A 14,661-nucleotide genomic window follows, 5' to 3' on the forward strand; every position below is an offset into this window, starting at 1 on the left:
GAGGGAATTAATGTTAATAGGCTACATCAAACCTCCTGATCAGAGTGCGGAAGGACCCTGTCAGGTGTGGATTGTATTCCTCCTGTGCAGATGGGACAGTCGGATACACATGGCAGGCTGGAAGAGAAAAGGAGGTTCCATGTTGTGGGTTAACACTGGAGGAGGGAAACAGGGCAACATCTGGAAAAAATATTACAATAATGTGAGTCCCAAATCATGTTGCAGCTCCACCAGACGCAACAGCAGCAGGGACAGTAGTAACCACCCCTCTGCAGAGAGCCTGTCCAAGCAACATCGTGGTTAAAATGCTGGTAGATAGTGATACTTCAACAGCCTGTTGCTACACTGGTACATGCGTACAGAAATCCAGCCTTGGACAACTCTTGTGTAATTTGCCACAGCAAGAAAGTATTTCTCAGGTTACTTTAAAAGTAACTTTTATGTAGCTGATGCTGGTGGGTCACAGGCACACGAACGAAGGTGTGTGTGTGTGCGTGCAACGGCAATGCACTTCGAGAAGAAAATGTTTTGGAGAGGGGTTGAGTGAAACAATTATAATGGTTTTGCTTGCACAGCCTGCCCCGGAAACCAGCCACTATACTGCCCAGAAGGGCAGCTGCTGTGTGGGTGCAGGGGGGTGTTTGTCCATCCGTGTACGTGCATAGCCTGTGCTTGGCCGGCTGCTTGTCTGTGCACGGCCTGTGCCTGGGCTCAATCTGCACCAGAAGGTTCCCCTGGCCCAGGAGGCGGGGCCGACCCGCCCTGTTTCCGCCCGGCCCGGCGGGACTCGCTGCCGGCCCGGGCCTAGACCGCGCGCTTCGAGCGGGATTCTGCGGACCGAGCGCCGAGCTAGGGAGACCAGCGGCTGGCGCTGGGCCGCATGGAGCTGCTGGCGCTGCACACGCGGCGGCGGCGGGGGGCGCTGGTCCCGCCCGAGCCCGCGGGAGAACCGGAGCGCGTAAGTTCCGCCCGCGGAGGGAGGGAGGAAGGAAGGAAGGAAGGAAGGGGCGCCGCGGTTTCTGGCGGCGGGCCGGGGTGGTCCGTGCCCCGGCGCGACTGCGGAAGACTCCTGGTTCCCCGGGCATGTTGCCAGGCCCGGAGCGCTCTGCTGCCACCCGGCAGGTTCCCGAGCGGCGCTCGCAGCCGCTAGCTGCTCGCGAGGGCCCCGTGAGTTCCTAAAACAACTGCAAACCCTGCGCTTCCCCCTTCTGTTTACACCACTCCGAGTTGTGCTGCGCGCTACCGCTCCTTGTCCTTTCCAGGGAGCTCGCTCGGCGTCCACGCAGGTTTGAAGCCCCCGTCACTTTTATTGAGAAAAGATAGTGATGTCAGCTGTATAAGCCTTCTGCTTCACCTTGGGGAAATCACTCCCTCCTCCCCCCCCCCCCCCGTACCCTGACTCAGTTTCCCGAGCTGCAAAATGTGGATAATGGTATTGACCTCTTTTTGCTGTGGAAATGGGTTACTTACACTAAAGGGATTAGTCCACCATGGACTTTTAAGTTTCCTGCAAGTTTTGGTCCCTTGTGTTGGATCTTTGCATACATTTCGCCCTTGAGAGCCACTGAGATATGGTCCTATTGAAGACGCTTCAAGTAGCTTAAATTGCTGTATCCAATATTAACTGTATGTTGTGCCAATTCTTGCAATCTTTGCTGAAGCAAATTTCATAGCTACAGCTCTAGTCCCAGAGACGCTTGTGCTTGTAACTTTACTCACATAGCTTCATGGGACTAAAGTTCCACATCTGCATATTTGCAGGATTGGAGCCCAAATCTACAAGAAGCAGTTTGTTTGTGTAAAAACTGCAGGACTGAGTCCTTAACTCCAGAAAAGCCCTACCACGAACGTTTTTGTGATAGTACATGTATAGTAATGGGTGTCTCCTCTAGAAATTAAATGAATATTTGTGTTTATAATACAGTCATGTTCTAATTGTTAGTTGTTGCTTAACCTTGAGTAGATACTGATATGAGAAAGAGATTAAAGGATTGTGGGCATTTTGCTCTCAAGACATTTTCAGGAGGAAAAATGGAAAAGTCTCATTCGTTTTGTTGTAAATGAAGTTTTTCATTGTTTAAGTAAAAGTACTATATGGTTTGAGTGATCCATTAAAGGTAATTTGAGGCTTTCCTCCAAATGTAATAGGCTTTGGATAGGTTTCTTGTAAACTACAAAGTTTCTAACAATTAAAAATGTAGTGTCTTAGGTTAAAATGAGTTGTGAACTTTCTGAGCTATATGCCACTAACTCTTGGAATTTGAGTTTATTTGGCTGGAGTTTTGGCTGTTAGCCCCGTAGCGTTAGTACTGAAATATTACTGAACTCTCTAGAGGCCCAACCCTGCATAACCTTCCACACCAGTGCTTTCATGCACATGTGAAAGTGTTTGCAGAATTCAGCCCTAGCTGAAGTATTGGTTTATTTGTTTATTGTTAGCAAAATTAAAGTTCTTAAAATTGAAAGAGAACTGCATGTACGCTGATAGTTTGGTCAGACAAACACCAAGTGATGAGGATTTCACAACCTCCCTGGGAGGCCTGTTCCAGTGCTTAACTATTTTAATAAGTAGAAAGTACATTTTCCTCTATATATGCAAGATCTTGCTGACCTTTTCAATAAGAAAACTGGTAAGATCTGTCATGACCTCTGTCCTCCTCCTTTCCCATTACATACAGGCTACCCATCCACCACTTCAGGTTAGTGGAACCTATTCAATGCAGAAGCAAACATAAAATTAAGCTGGAGGCAAAAATTATACAAGGCATTATGACCCAAAGCCCAACAGCAACTTAATAGGCTCACTGAGAAAATTGTCATTAAGTAAAGAAACAGGACTAACAAACTGATAATTGCTGATTGGAGGAGTTCTGAACCTCTGCTCATGTCCCAAAGTGTGCAGTCACAGGCAGCAGTCAGTATCGCACAACTCTGCTAAGGGATATACATATACATGAACATTGATAACCATTCTGTGGTGAAGCCAAAAAAAGTAAAAAGCTATCAATAAATCACCATATCTAGATGTTGGTTAAGAACTGGCCGTCCCTCCCTCTGCAATACTCACTGAGCCAAGCAGACATTGCACCACTTAACACTGATTAACTAAGACATGGGCCTTGAGCGGGGAAAACTGTACCAATTGAATCAAAATAGTGGCCCATAGCGTCTGCCTAGAGCCCATACGTTGCCCATAACACTAGCTCATAAATATCCAGCAAATAAACCATCTGAGCCCTGTAGAATGGGAGGGCAGCACACAGGTCAGCCATGAAGACAACGGGGCTTGGGTATGTGTGACTCCCCTGGCTGTGTGGGCAATTAGGTCCCATAGTTCTCACAGTATGCTAGTCAACTGCACAATGGAAATGATACATCATAACCAATTATTGCCTCTTGTACTAGAAATCCATGTGTTATGTCAAGCACCCATGTATCACTGGGAAGGCATGCTACTAGTATTAGAGCAGTACACACAATTGTGCAGACCTGTAGCGCATTACTACCAAGCAGCCAGCATGCAATATTGCTTTCCACAACACTTCTCGTGGTGGGAGGAACATGCTATGGTTCTTCTCCTCTTTCTTTTGGTAGTGAAAGTTAGGAGTAGTTAGCTAGGTTAATTTATATTGCAAATGAATGTCAGGATCCATGACTGCTCATCCGCCTAAACATGAGAGAATAATCTTTAGCAGTTAAGAAAAAGGACATAGTTTGACACGCAGACAAAGCATGTTGATGCAGATACATAGCACCCTCCAGTCAGAGGAATGCAGCAGGGCATACTGTAGAACAGTAACACTCAGACCTCAGTAATTCAGGAGCCAAATTAGCAATCAGCGTTACCCAAAGGACCACAGTAGTGTGAATTCGTTATTTTATATATATATAAAAATTATTCTCACAGCAAAATGACTGACCAAGCATTATTTTATCAGCTACAATTGATTAATAACATAGTAAAAGCATCCCAATTGGTTAATAATTAACTCACACAGTGTTTTAATATCACGTGCTGCATAGAGCCACAGGAGGTACATTAAAGAGCCACTTGCAGCTCACAAGCCTCAGTCTGAGTATCACTGCTGTAAAACAGAAGTCATCTTCTAAATTACCAGCTGCTACCTCACTAGCACACGTCCCCACATAAGTGCTCATACCATTTTGAGGCTTTCCTTCTTTATGAATCAAGACCCTGGGAAGAACAATTGATACAAGTATTGGCCAGACTTGTATCCCCCACTCAACCATCATTCACAGTTGCACCCACAAACCATGCACCATCCCGTATGTGTTACAGAAGCAGTTGTTAAACCCACAGCATAGGAACCAATGACAAGATGTGATCTGGCTACACATCCCCCAGGCCCAGGTTAACATCTGTCATAAGCCAAGAGTCATAGTGTATTAACCTACACATGACTATGATGTACATTAAAACAGCTGCTTCCACAGTGCTAAAATATCTGGATGTGTGAAACCTTCCAGTCACTAAAACATACACTGAACAGGCACACAGACCATTTAGATACAAACTCTCTGAAAATGTCCATAGGATGATATACTTTTGCAGCCAATGTTGCCCATGGTCAGCACAGAACTGATATGGAGTGCTATTAAGTGGTTCTACATATATACTATTATTAGCCCTTGCATGGCAGACACACATGCTTCTACTCACAAAGCTTTCCTCAGTATTTGTTCTGGCTTTGCAGCTTGCGATGTCCCATATGTATTAAAAGAGATTGTTGTATCCCATATAGTTATTTTCTGAGTGGGTAAGGTCGGTCTGTAGACCGTTTTACTTCTAAGGGTATGTCTGCACTGCCCCTGTGGCAGCACTATGACATAGACAGTGTAGATGCTTTATTGCCGGGGGGAGAGTTCTCCCAGCGATTTAAAAAAAAAAAAAAGGCCATCCTGAATGAGGGGTGGTAGTTTTATCCCCGTGATAAAGTGCTGTGTATACTGGTGCTTTTCAGCACTAAAACTTTGTTGCTCAGTAGCCGCACTTTAGTTGGTATTCTGCCTTATTACCAGTTGGCAGTACTAACAGTATTCACTTGCTACTGGCCTAGTTCTGAAATGTCTCACGAGGAGAGTCTGTTAGGAGTTTATTGTTGCTTTCTCAGGATAAAAGTTTTAAGCTTGAGTGAGTTCATTTCTCTAACCAAATTCATTCCAAGAAGGTGTCTCTCACCTCCTAGCTTGTAAGCATTTTTCTTTATAGTGAGTGCCAGGGCATTCACTTCGGGGAAATTAACAGGAGCCTCAAGACAACTTGTGTTGGTGCTCATATGCTCTTACTCCATTGGTTGATGATGCCTGTTCGAGTGTGACATGAGCAAAAACCCATCTAGTTAGAGGCTAACCTTGTCCATCAGAGAAATCCATTTACAGGTAAGAAAGAAAAAAAAAATCTGTTAGTGAACTCTTGCTTTCAAGCCCTGTCTGACTATAAGTGAGTAGAATGCATAAGAGAAAAAGAACTTCTCTTTGTTCCTTTTTGAGGTTACACAGCCAGATAATGACTTGTCCTGGCTCAGTCATTGTAGTTTGTCCATGTGTGGTAACAAATAAGTTAGAGACCATTTTTCAGAGATGAGATAAAATTATCCTCTCAGATCCACATGCCAGATCCCAACTTGCATATTCTGCTCTCTTTCCTGTGAGAGATCCTTGCATCTAGAAAGCAAATTACTAGACACAATCCGAAAGGAGAATTTTCCTCTGAAGGAGCAAATTAGTAGCCGCTCATGACTGCATCACAGGTGTTCTGTGAGCCAAGGAAGTGGAACCTGGTTTCTGTTTTAGACTTAAACTAATAGTAGAAGCCTTAAGATTACCCCTAGTATTAATGCTGGGAAACTGGTCTTGTTTTATAATTTGCAGAGCACTGTACATAGCTCTACACTTTGTTTTTAAACAGCAAAACTCTTCCCTTTTAGGTTCCCTCTAACATGGAATCTTTTGGGCCTGACTGTGGCTATTAAATTGCTGCCAACAAAGGGTGTAGTGTGCATCTCTACGGTTCGAGCAGGATCTTCTGGAGGCATCATTTTTGTGGCAGTCAGTACCCAGGGGAAACTCGGACACTGACATCCTTTCAAGGGGCATGGTGGGCATTCTGCTGCATAGGGGTAAAGGTGCCATAATGTTGTCCTCTCTGGAAAGGCTAGCACCACTTTGGATACTAGGCTTCCTCATTCTTTGTACTCTAACTGCAAAAAGCTAGTTGCTAGGTTCCTGTGCAGGGGGAAGATTCCTTGTGTCCTCTCTTCTCTCCCTCTTGTCTTTTCTTAGCCTCCCTCACGCTCCTTTGCACATTATTCATCTATATGGTTCCCTTTTCCATATCTGGGTAATTCTTCCTGTATATTATAGGGGCTTGACTTAAGATAGACCTCTAATTTTTGAGAAGTTCCTTATTAACTTTGTATTCATTTCCAGGTACTTTGACTTGAAGGTTAGCAAAGGGCTTAGCATTCTCTAAGACTGCACGTTGGGAGCCTGTTTTGTACATACTTGCTGTCATCCAGCTGGAACACAGGCTGAGATATACTATAAACAAAAGATAAAACAAAACTGCCAGTGTGGTTCTTAGTATATACAGGAGAAAAATGTTTGGCAAAGAGAGAACAAAAGAAAATAGGAATAAGCACTTGACATTGAAGCTTCTAAGATGTTATGCATCTTTCTGTTTGTGTGTGTGTGTCTATATATATATATATATATATATATATATATATATATATATATATATATATATATATAAAATGATAAGAAAGCAGTTGACAGTCTCTCAAAACCATCTGCAATTGCATTTAGCTCAGTTAATTTTTCATACTGGTTCTTGCACCACCTGTATCACCCTTTCATGATCAGTGTGTTCTACAAAGCTAGGAAATAAACTTGTGGCAACTTCACCAGTACTCAAGGGGAAGAGGGATTTATCTGGAAACCTTCCTCTTTCTCCTCCAAACACTCACACCTACTTTGCTCCTAAAAGGATAGGTTGGTGTGTATCTTCTCTGTAGAAGGATCTGTTCTTTTCTGTCTTTCCTAGGATAGAATATGACCTTGTGTTTCTTGTCTTGAGCCCTGGACCCACATTGGATATAGTGCATAAAGCGATCATTAGATTGAGTTTACCATTCCTGGTAAATAAAGGGTCATTCTGATGTAATCTTGCCTAGTGGAAACTAGGCTTTCTGAACAGCTGACCTGTTGGGCCTTATTAATTGTAAACTTAATAGATCTTGCGTTATTTGGATTCTGTCGACAGTCAGAATTGATTTATTGGTTTACTGTTCTTCTTCCCTGAGATGATGCTCTGCTTTCATATAATTTCAGTATAGTTCAGTCTTCTCTGCAGCCAACCTCTCTAGAAACTTCAAGTTCTTTTGGCATCAGTATGATAAGATTTTGTCAGCCAACTACTCTGTATGCTAAATTTCCCTCACTGATATTAAGTATCTTAAACCCAAAAAACAATACCTTGAATTTATTTTTGATAAGCCAAATTTCTTACAATGCATAGCAGTAAATCACTTTTTCCTTTTATCCTTCATTTCATACATCTTGTTAGTTATGTTGCTGTACTGATATGCCATAGCCTTTAATAAAGGACAAATTCTACAACAACAAAGGGAAAAGGATGTTTTCCCAGTGGAGGAAAGCCTGTCTTTAGAGGACCTTCTCAGGCTATGTTATTATATTATTCACTTTCTTAGTACAATACATATTTTACTTTTTGATTTACCTCCCTTACAAATATGCTTTATTCCTCAGTAGCGTTCTTGTTTCAACTGTTCTCCACTGAGGTTCCTGGCGTATTGATCCATTTTATTTTTACATAACAGGATTTTTTTATATATATTCAAATTTTAAATTTAGTTTCCATGCTTCAGGAGCCTGGTTAGTTTGCTGGCAAGTCATCTCCTGCCTATGAAGTTCTTATGCTACTGGGAGAGAGAGAATATTTCACTCGGTATTCATTGTGAAGATTGACTCTGTCAATAGACAGTACTGGAATCTGCAAAGCAATCTATGCTAATGGGCCAATATGTAACACTGATCAACACTGGGGTACGGAGAGGAAAATGTAGATTATTGTACCATGATACCACATATTAAAATGTTGCTATTCCTAAAAACAAAGTTGGTTCAAAAAGATATTGGGGAAAATTTTCAAAGCTACGTTATTTAGAAGCCTAAGTCCTATTTTCAAAGGTAACTTAGAGATTCTGAATAAAGCATGAAAGTCAATGGGACTTAGGATCTGGAATGTCTAAGTCATGTTTGAAAATGGGACTTAGATGCTTTTGAAATTTTTACCCATCCTCATCTTGTTCTGTAAAGCCCCTCAATATAATCGGGCTATGGAAATTTTGCACACTTGAGAATTGAACTCAAGATTCTTATCTGTTACGGGTTTTCAGGATTTTCTTTTTTTAATTGCAGTGGACTCTGCTTTATGACGATAGGTACATATTGCTTTTTATTCTTTTAGAAACGAGTATGCAAGAGTTTAGAGCCCATTCCAAATGAGAGTGATTTTTGCCACCAATTAAATGAATGTGCTATGGATTACTGGACTATGGAGCTGGATTCTATACAGAAAGGTACCACAGAACAATTTATTCCTCAGACCCCTAAGGAAAAGCCAAATTCAATGGTATGTTTACATCACCAACAATAACTATTTATTAGTAGAACATGCAGTATAAAATACATTTTATAATAAAATTGCAAATAATTGCTTTTTTTGAGAGTTTTGTATATGTTTTTGTTAGATTTTTCAAAATCATGGAAGCAAAGGTACTGCCCAGCCTTGCCCAAGATGTATTGCAGGAGAATCTGTAAGTATATTAACCTTCTTACTGTGACATAAAAGATAGACTTGTTCTTAAATATTAGATCCATAAAACATAAAGTTAATAAAAATCGCAGTTACATTTCTCAGGAATAAAGCATGTAAATAAAAAAGGCAGATTGATTTAGCTTTTCCGAGGTATGCTAGCAGAGTACAAACTAATATGTTTCCACAATCAAGTTGAAAATATAGAGATTGCAAGCATATTTTTCAAATTCGCTCTAAAAAGCAGTTTACTGAAGTAACTGAATGCATTTTTAAGTAAAAATAATGCCTCATCTCCTCTTTTCCACTAGTATTTCTCATTAAGATAGTTAAGAAGAGTAGAGTCCCTGAACATTTTATTCAGATTTTTAATAGGTACCTGCTTACTTTTTTTTAGATATTGTGCTGAGTATTCCAGTGATGGTGTGATGCTTTGGGAGTTCATACAGGCCAGTAAGGCATTCTGTCACCTCCTGCCCTGTAACCTTGGGTGCCTCTGTGCTATGCAGCTTTGGCTCAGAGTCCTGATACCTGCAACATGCTCACAGCACCATGGTCTCCCCTGGCCAGCCCAGTTACTCCTTGCAGGATGACCCCCAAAACCCTTGCAGTTCAAGTCTCCCCAAAACCATTTCCCCTGCAGTGTCCGGTCCCTCTTACTGGATATTCGCAGAGGTAACACTGAGTTCGCTGCCTCCAAAGAACCAGTATGCGCAACAGCTCGTTAGGTCAGCTGGAGTTGTACCCAAAACCACCGTATTACCCAAACACAGATGGTATGTAGTAAAACTAAGAAAGAGCATAGGTTTAAGTGATTTCAAGCAAGAGTGAAAGAGATATGAAAGGGTTACTAACAAAAACATCATGCTCTCTAGTGTATAAAACTTAATTCTAGCAAAGTATAGCTTTGTCTAACAAGTTTCAGAGTGGTAGCCGTGCTAGTCTGTATCAGCAAAAAAAACGAGGAGTACTTGTGGCACCTTAAAGACTAAAAAATTTATTTGGGCATAAGCTTTCATGGGCTAAAACCCACTTCATCGGATGCATGCAGTGGAAAATACAGTCGGAAGATATATATACACACAGAGAATATGAAAAAATGAGTGTTGCCGTACCAACTTTAAATGAGACTAATCAATTAAGGTGGGCTATTATCAGCAGGAGAAAAAAAAACTTTTGTAGTGATAATCAGGATGGCCTATTTCAAACAGTTAACAAGAAGGTGTGAGTAACACTAGGGGAAAAAATTAGAATGGGGAAATAGTTTTTACTTTGTGTAATGACCCATCCACTCCCAGTCTTTATTCAAGCCTAATTTAATGGTGTCCAGTTTGCAAATTAATTCCAGTTCTGCAGTTTCTCATTGGAGTCTGTTTTTGAAGTTTTTTTTGTTGAAGGATTCCAACTTTTAGGTCTGTAATTGAGTGACCAGGGAGGTTTTTTTTTAACTCACACCAAGTTTTTTCTAACAGTTTTTTTTTTTAACTCACACCAAGTTGTCAGCATTCTCCAGCCTGTTTAGCAGGACCCATCTTTCATGAATACAAAGCGCTGACTTCTTTGTTCTCTCAGCTGATGGACACCCCAAAGTCTTTCAGCAGTTCCTTATGTCACCAAAGTTTATCTTTGTCTTGGAGGTCAGGAAGCCCTCCAAGGGACTCTAAGGTGCCACAAGGACTCCTCGTTGTTTCAGCTTTGTGTGTCCACCAGGGAGCCTGTGCCATCTTAATTTTGCAGTCCCCTCTGATTTACAGTGCAAATGATCTTCCTGAAATCTGCATTGCAAATGAATAGCCCAGTTGTCCTTGTCTCTGGTCACACCTGGCTTGATTTGCAGTTGAGCCAAAGAGGTGTTTGCAGTTCTTCTTTGCCTGGGGGAAACAGTTTTGCCTCCTTTGTCTGTTCACAGACTATGAAAAATATAAGATTTTTATTTTAAAAACAGCATTGTAACATGCATTTCACAGTGATATTAATGTCTAGTTTATTAGTTTTCAAATGATATTACAAGACACCTTTTAAATAAATATAGTAGAACCTCAGAGTTATGAACACCAGAGTTAGAAACTGACCTGTCAACCACACAGTTCATTTCAACCAGAAGTATATAATCGGGCAGCAACAAAGAGAGACACAAAAAAGGCAAATACATACAGTACTATATTAAACATAAACTACTAAAAAAAATAAAGGCAAAGTTTAAAAAAATATTTGACAAGGTGAAGAAACTGTTTCTATGCTTGTTTCATTTATATTAAGATGGCTAAAAGCAGCATTTTTCTTGGCCTAGTACAGTTTCAAGTCAATATTCAGTTGTAAACTTTTGAAAGATCAACCATAATGTTTTGTTCAGACTCATGAACATTTCAGAGTTACAAACAACCTCCATTCCCAAGGTGTTCGTAAGTCTGAGGTTCTACTGTATTATGACAACAGTGTGAGAAATTTACTGTTACATACGAGGGCGGCCGTAGCCATCTAGTATTGGGTGCTTTTCGGGTCCCAGATGGGCAAAAGAGGAAGTGCTGTCTCTACAGTGTCATTTCCTACCAGATCCCACAGAAGATTTACCATCCATTGGACATCCACACACAAAGCTTATAGGGAAGCCCCTAAAAATGTATTACTCTGAGAGTTACTGTTAAATTGTGTTTGCACCCTCTACTGTTGAATCCATCCAAGCAGAGTTCTGCAAGAGCAGCCAGTAGGAGAATGGGAGGGATATGTGAATGAAGTCTCAGTCAATCTTGAGGAGAAGGTTGAACATCTAGGGCAGTGATACTCAGGCTGAGGCTCGCAAATGGTTCTTTAATGTGTCTCCTGCAGCTCTTTGCAGCACATGATATTAAAACACTGTGTGATTTAACCAATCAGGATGCTTTTACTATGTTATTAACCAATTGCAGTTGATAAAATAATACTTGATCAGTCATTTTGCTGAGAGAATTATATATATAAACTAAATATTTCCCATCATACTGTTTGTTTAAATATGAATAGACCATACTATAGTAAATGAAACAAACAATGAATTCACACTGCTGTGGCTATTTTGGGTAATGTTGATCACTAACTTGGCACTTGAACCACTGAGGTTCACTGAGTATCACTGATCTAGGGTGAAATCCTGGACTCAGCTAAATCAATGGGCAAACTGCCATTGAGTTCAAGAGGGCTAGGATTCCATGCCTAGAGTCAAATGTTGCAACAAGCATCTCTTGTAAGGCATTGAGGGCCAGATTTTTAAAGGTATGTAGGCACCTAAAGGTGCATCAGATTCCTACTGGGATTTTCAAAAGCACACAGGTATCTAACTTCTGTTGATTTCAATGAGAGTTAAGCAAGTAGGCACCTTTAAAAATCCCAATAGGCACCTCTGCATATCTGTAGACACCTAAATATATTTAAAAATCTGCCCTTGACTATCTTTCCCTCCCACTGAAGTCACTGAAAATTGAAGAATCTGTTCTATTAATCAACTTGAATTATCAAGTTTTATAAGCTTTTGTTGTGAACATATTGCGTATTCTTTCTCCACATGCAAACTGTAAAATGCATCTTTGGATCAAAACCCAAATTGTTTTAGAATGTTACTTCCATTTTAGAGAAGTCACTCTTTGACCTCTAACTTTTTAAAATGGTTTTCAGAATTACAAGTGCCAGCATTAGTGTTAATAAGATTCTTCAGTTTTAATGTGAAACTAATTTTTGATGAATTACACAGTTGCAAATTAGTCCTGGAATACATTATACCCAGCTTTAGGTAATATTTGTGTATACCTCATAATTTCAAATAACATAATTTCTATTTTGGCAGTAGTATTAGAAATGCAATAGTCTTGTGCCTCTCTTCATTAAATTTTACATCAGTAAATGTAATAACAAATTTATGAGCCAAAAAAAAAAACCAAAAAACTTGCCAGGTAAAATTCAGCCCTTGTGTAAGTGGTTGCATCTATGAAAGGCTAATACCATGGATGATCTGTTCATGTTGCTCTTAAATTTAGTGCATTCAGTAGACATATCTGATAGTGGAAAAGAGTTTTCTTTATCCCAGTCTCTTCTTATAGCTCTAGTTTTCCTATATAGGAACACCACAATTTCAAAACTAAAGATCTATTTTCCACCATATATTTCAGCTTGCAAAGCATAAGAATTTCAAATTATAGCTTTACGGGGCTTCTCTTTTACTCTTCTAGGTAGGTTTGCCCACCCAAGAATGGATAAATACTTTTCCCAGTTAAAGCAGAGCAACTTTAAAATGTCTGGATCAAGTGAAACTATGTCTTCAATGTGCCATGAGGCGATTAGGAACAAAAGCATTTGTCCATGCTTGATACAGGAGATCATATTGTCAGTGGAGGCAGAGGTCAAGGATTAAAATGTAATGGGGTTGACATGGATCATTTAAAGATCAGCATGTATAGACTCACTCATTACGTTCTGTTTGACTAATCAGCTACTTCTGGCCAATATCATAAGAGAAGAAAATACACATATTTTGATCAATTGATCAGGAACCAAACTGGTACATTATTTTCATTCACGAAACAATTTTAAATTGCAGTGTATCAGACTACAGTATAAAGCCTTGCAAAGGTGTTACTAGCTCAGCTAACTAGTAACTTTCTGCAGAGATCAAATTTCACCTTAAAATATTTAAAGGCTTGTCATTCACAGAGATCCAATTCTGATACCTTTCAAAATAATTACCGTGGAAATTATACTCCAATATGGCTTTAACAAGGAGGAGGAGCCCAGATGTGGGAAGAGATAAAGCATGCCTCTATTGATTTTACAAGGAATAACATAAGATATGTTAAAGTCACATAAGAAGCTGTACATTCTACAGTTTATAGTGGAGTACAAATGAATTAAAGTAAAATATGGCAGCTAGATTGAGGTAAATCAGACACAAAGCCTAATGGGCTGACACAACCCTTTTGTGGTTATTGGTGGGCCTTTTATAAGCACTGTGTTTTGCACTGGGAAATCCTGATTTTATGCAGTGTATGGGGAATGTAAAGAACTTGACTAACATCAGCAATTCCTGAATGCTTCCACTTTTAGGTCTGCACTTAAAAGTGTAGAGAGGACAGGATTCAAGCTTAAACTGGTTAGCTAATATAGGAAGGGGCAAGGTAAAAATTACATTTAAATACTGTGCTGTGAAAAATGCAACTGAATTAAACTAGTACTAGGGGTGGGGTGAGGAGAAGTTTTTATTTCAACAGTTTCTACTTTTAAGCATTCTCTGGATCAGAGTTTGAATGTAAGAGAAACAAAGGGTGGGGGGGGGGAATGCACAGGTGAAAAGTTTTGGGACAAATTTGTTTGAATTACTTTAAAAAAAATCCTTTATATTAGGCTACACAGTGTGAAAGGGTCATTTTTGTTTGATCTGTTTGTAAAATATATACCCACAAATAGTTTATTTAATCATGTAAAAATGTATACATAAAAATGAACAAGATAATTTAAAATAAGTCCCCAGCCAGAAAATAAAACCTTAACCCATTTGGACTGTGCTAAATTCTTTTATATTTAATCAAAAGAGTATGATTTCTAACATGCTAACAGTTAACACCAATGGGATGTTAAAATTGTCAATATATTGTATGCAATTCCGTTGTATACTTTTTTGTATGCATAACATTTTAACCAACATATGAAAGTCTTATCCAAAAGAGAACCATATTCCCAATAAAAATGACATTGAAAACTTCCTTGATTATCCAGATTGATTCATTGTCCACTATGTCATTCAGCTGCTCAAGGTATGATGCTTTTAGTGGTACAGT

General features: G+C 39.9%; 1 protein-coding gene across 1 annotated transcript in view; it reads left to right on the forward strand.

Annotated features, from left to right (window-relative positions):
* Positions 1-741: 741 nt before the first annotated feature.
* LOC144930751 (uncharacterized) overlaps positions 742-14,661 on the forward strand; it is a 69,958-nt gene continuing 56,038 nt past the window's right edge. Inside the window, exons 1-3 of the mRNA XM_078853845.1 lie at positions 742-958; positions 8,513-8,624; positions 8,796-8,861. Coding sequence (XP_078709971.1) covers positions 881-958; positions 8,513-8,624; positions 8,796-8,861 — 256 coding nt within the window. The 5' untranslated portion in view covers positions 742-880. The remainder of the gene's footprint in view (positions 959-8,512; positions 8,625-8,795; positions 8,862-14,661) is intronic.

Source organism: Lepidochelys kempii, chromosome 7 (assembly GCF_965140285.1).
Source record: "Lepidochelys kempii isolate rLepKem1 chromosome 7, rLepKem1.hap1, whole genome shotgun sequence".
Taxonomy (NCBI): Eukaryota; Metazoa; Chordata; order Testudines; family Cheloniidae; genus Lepidochelys; species Lepidochelys kempii.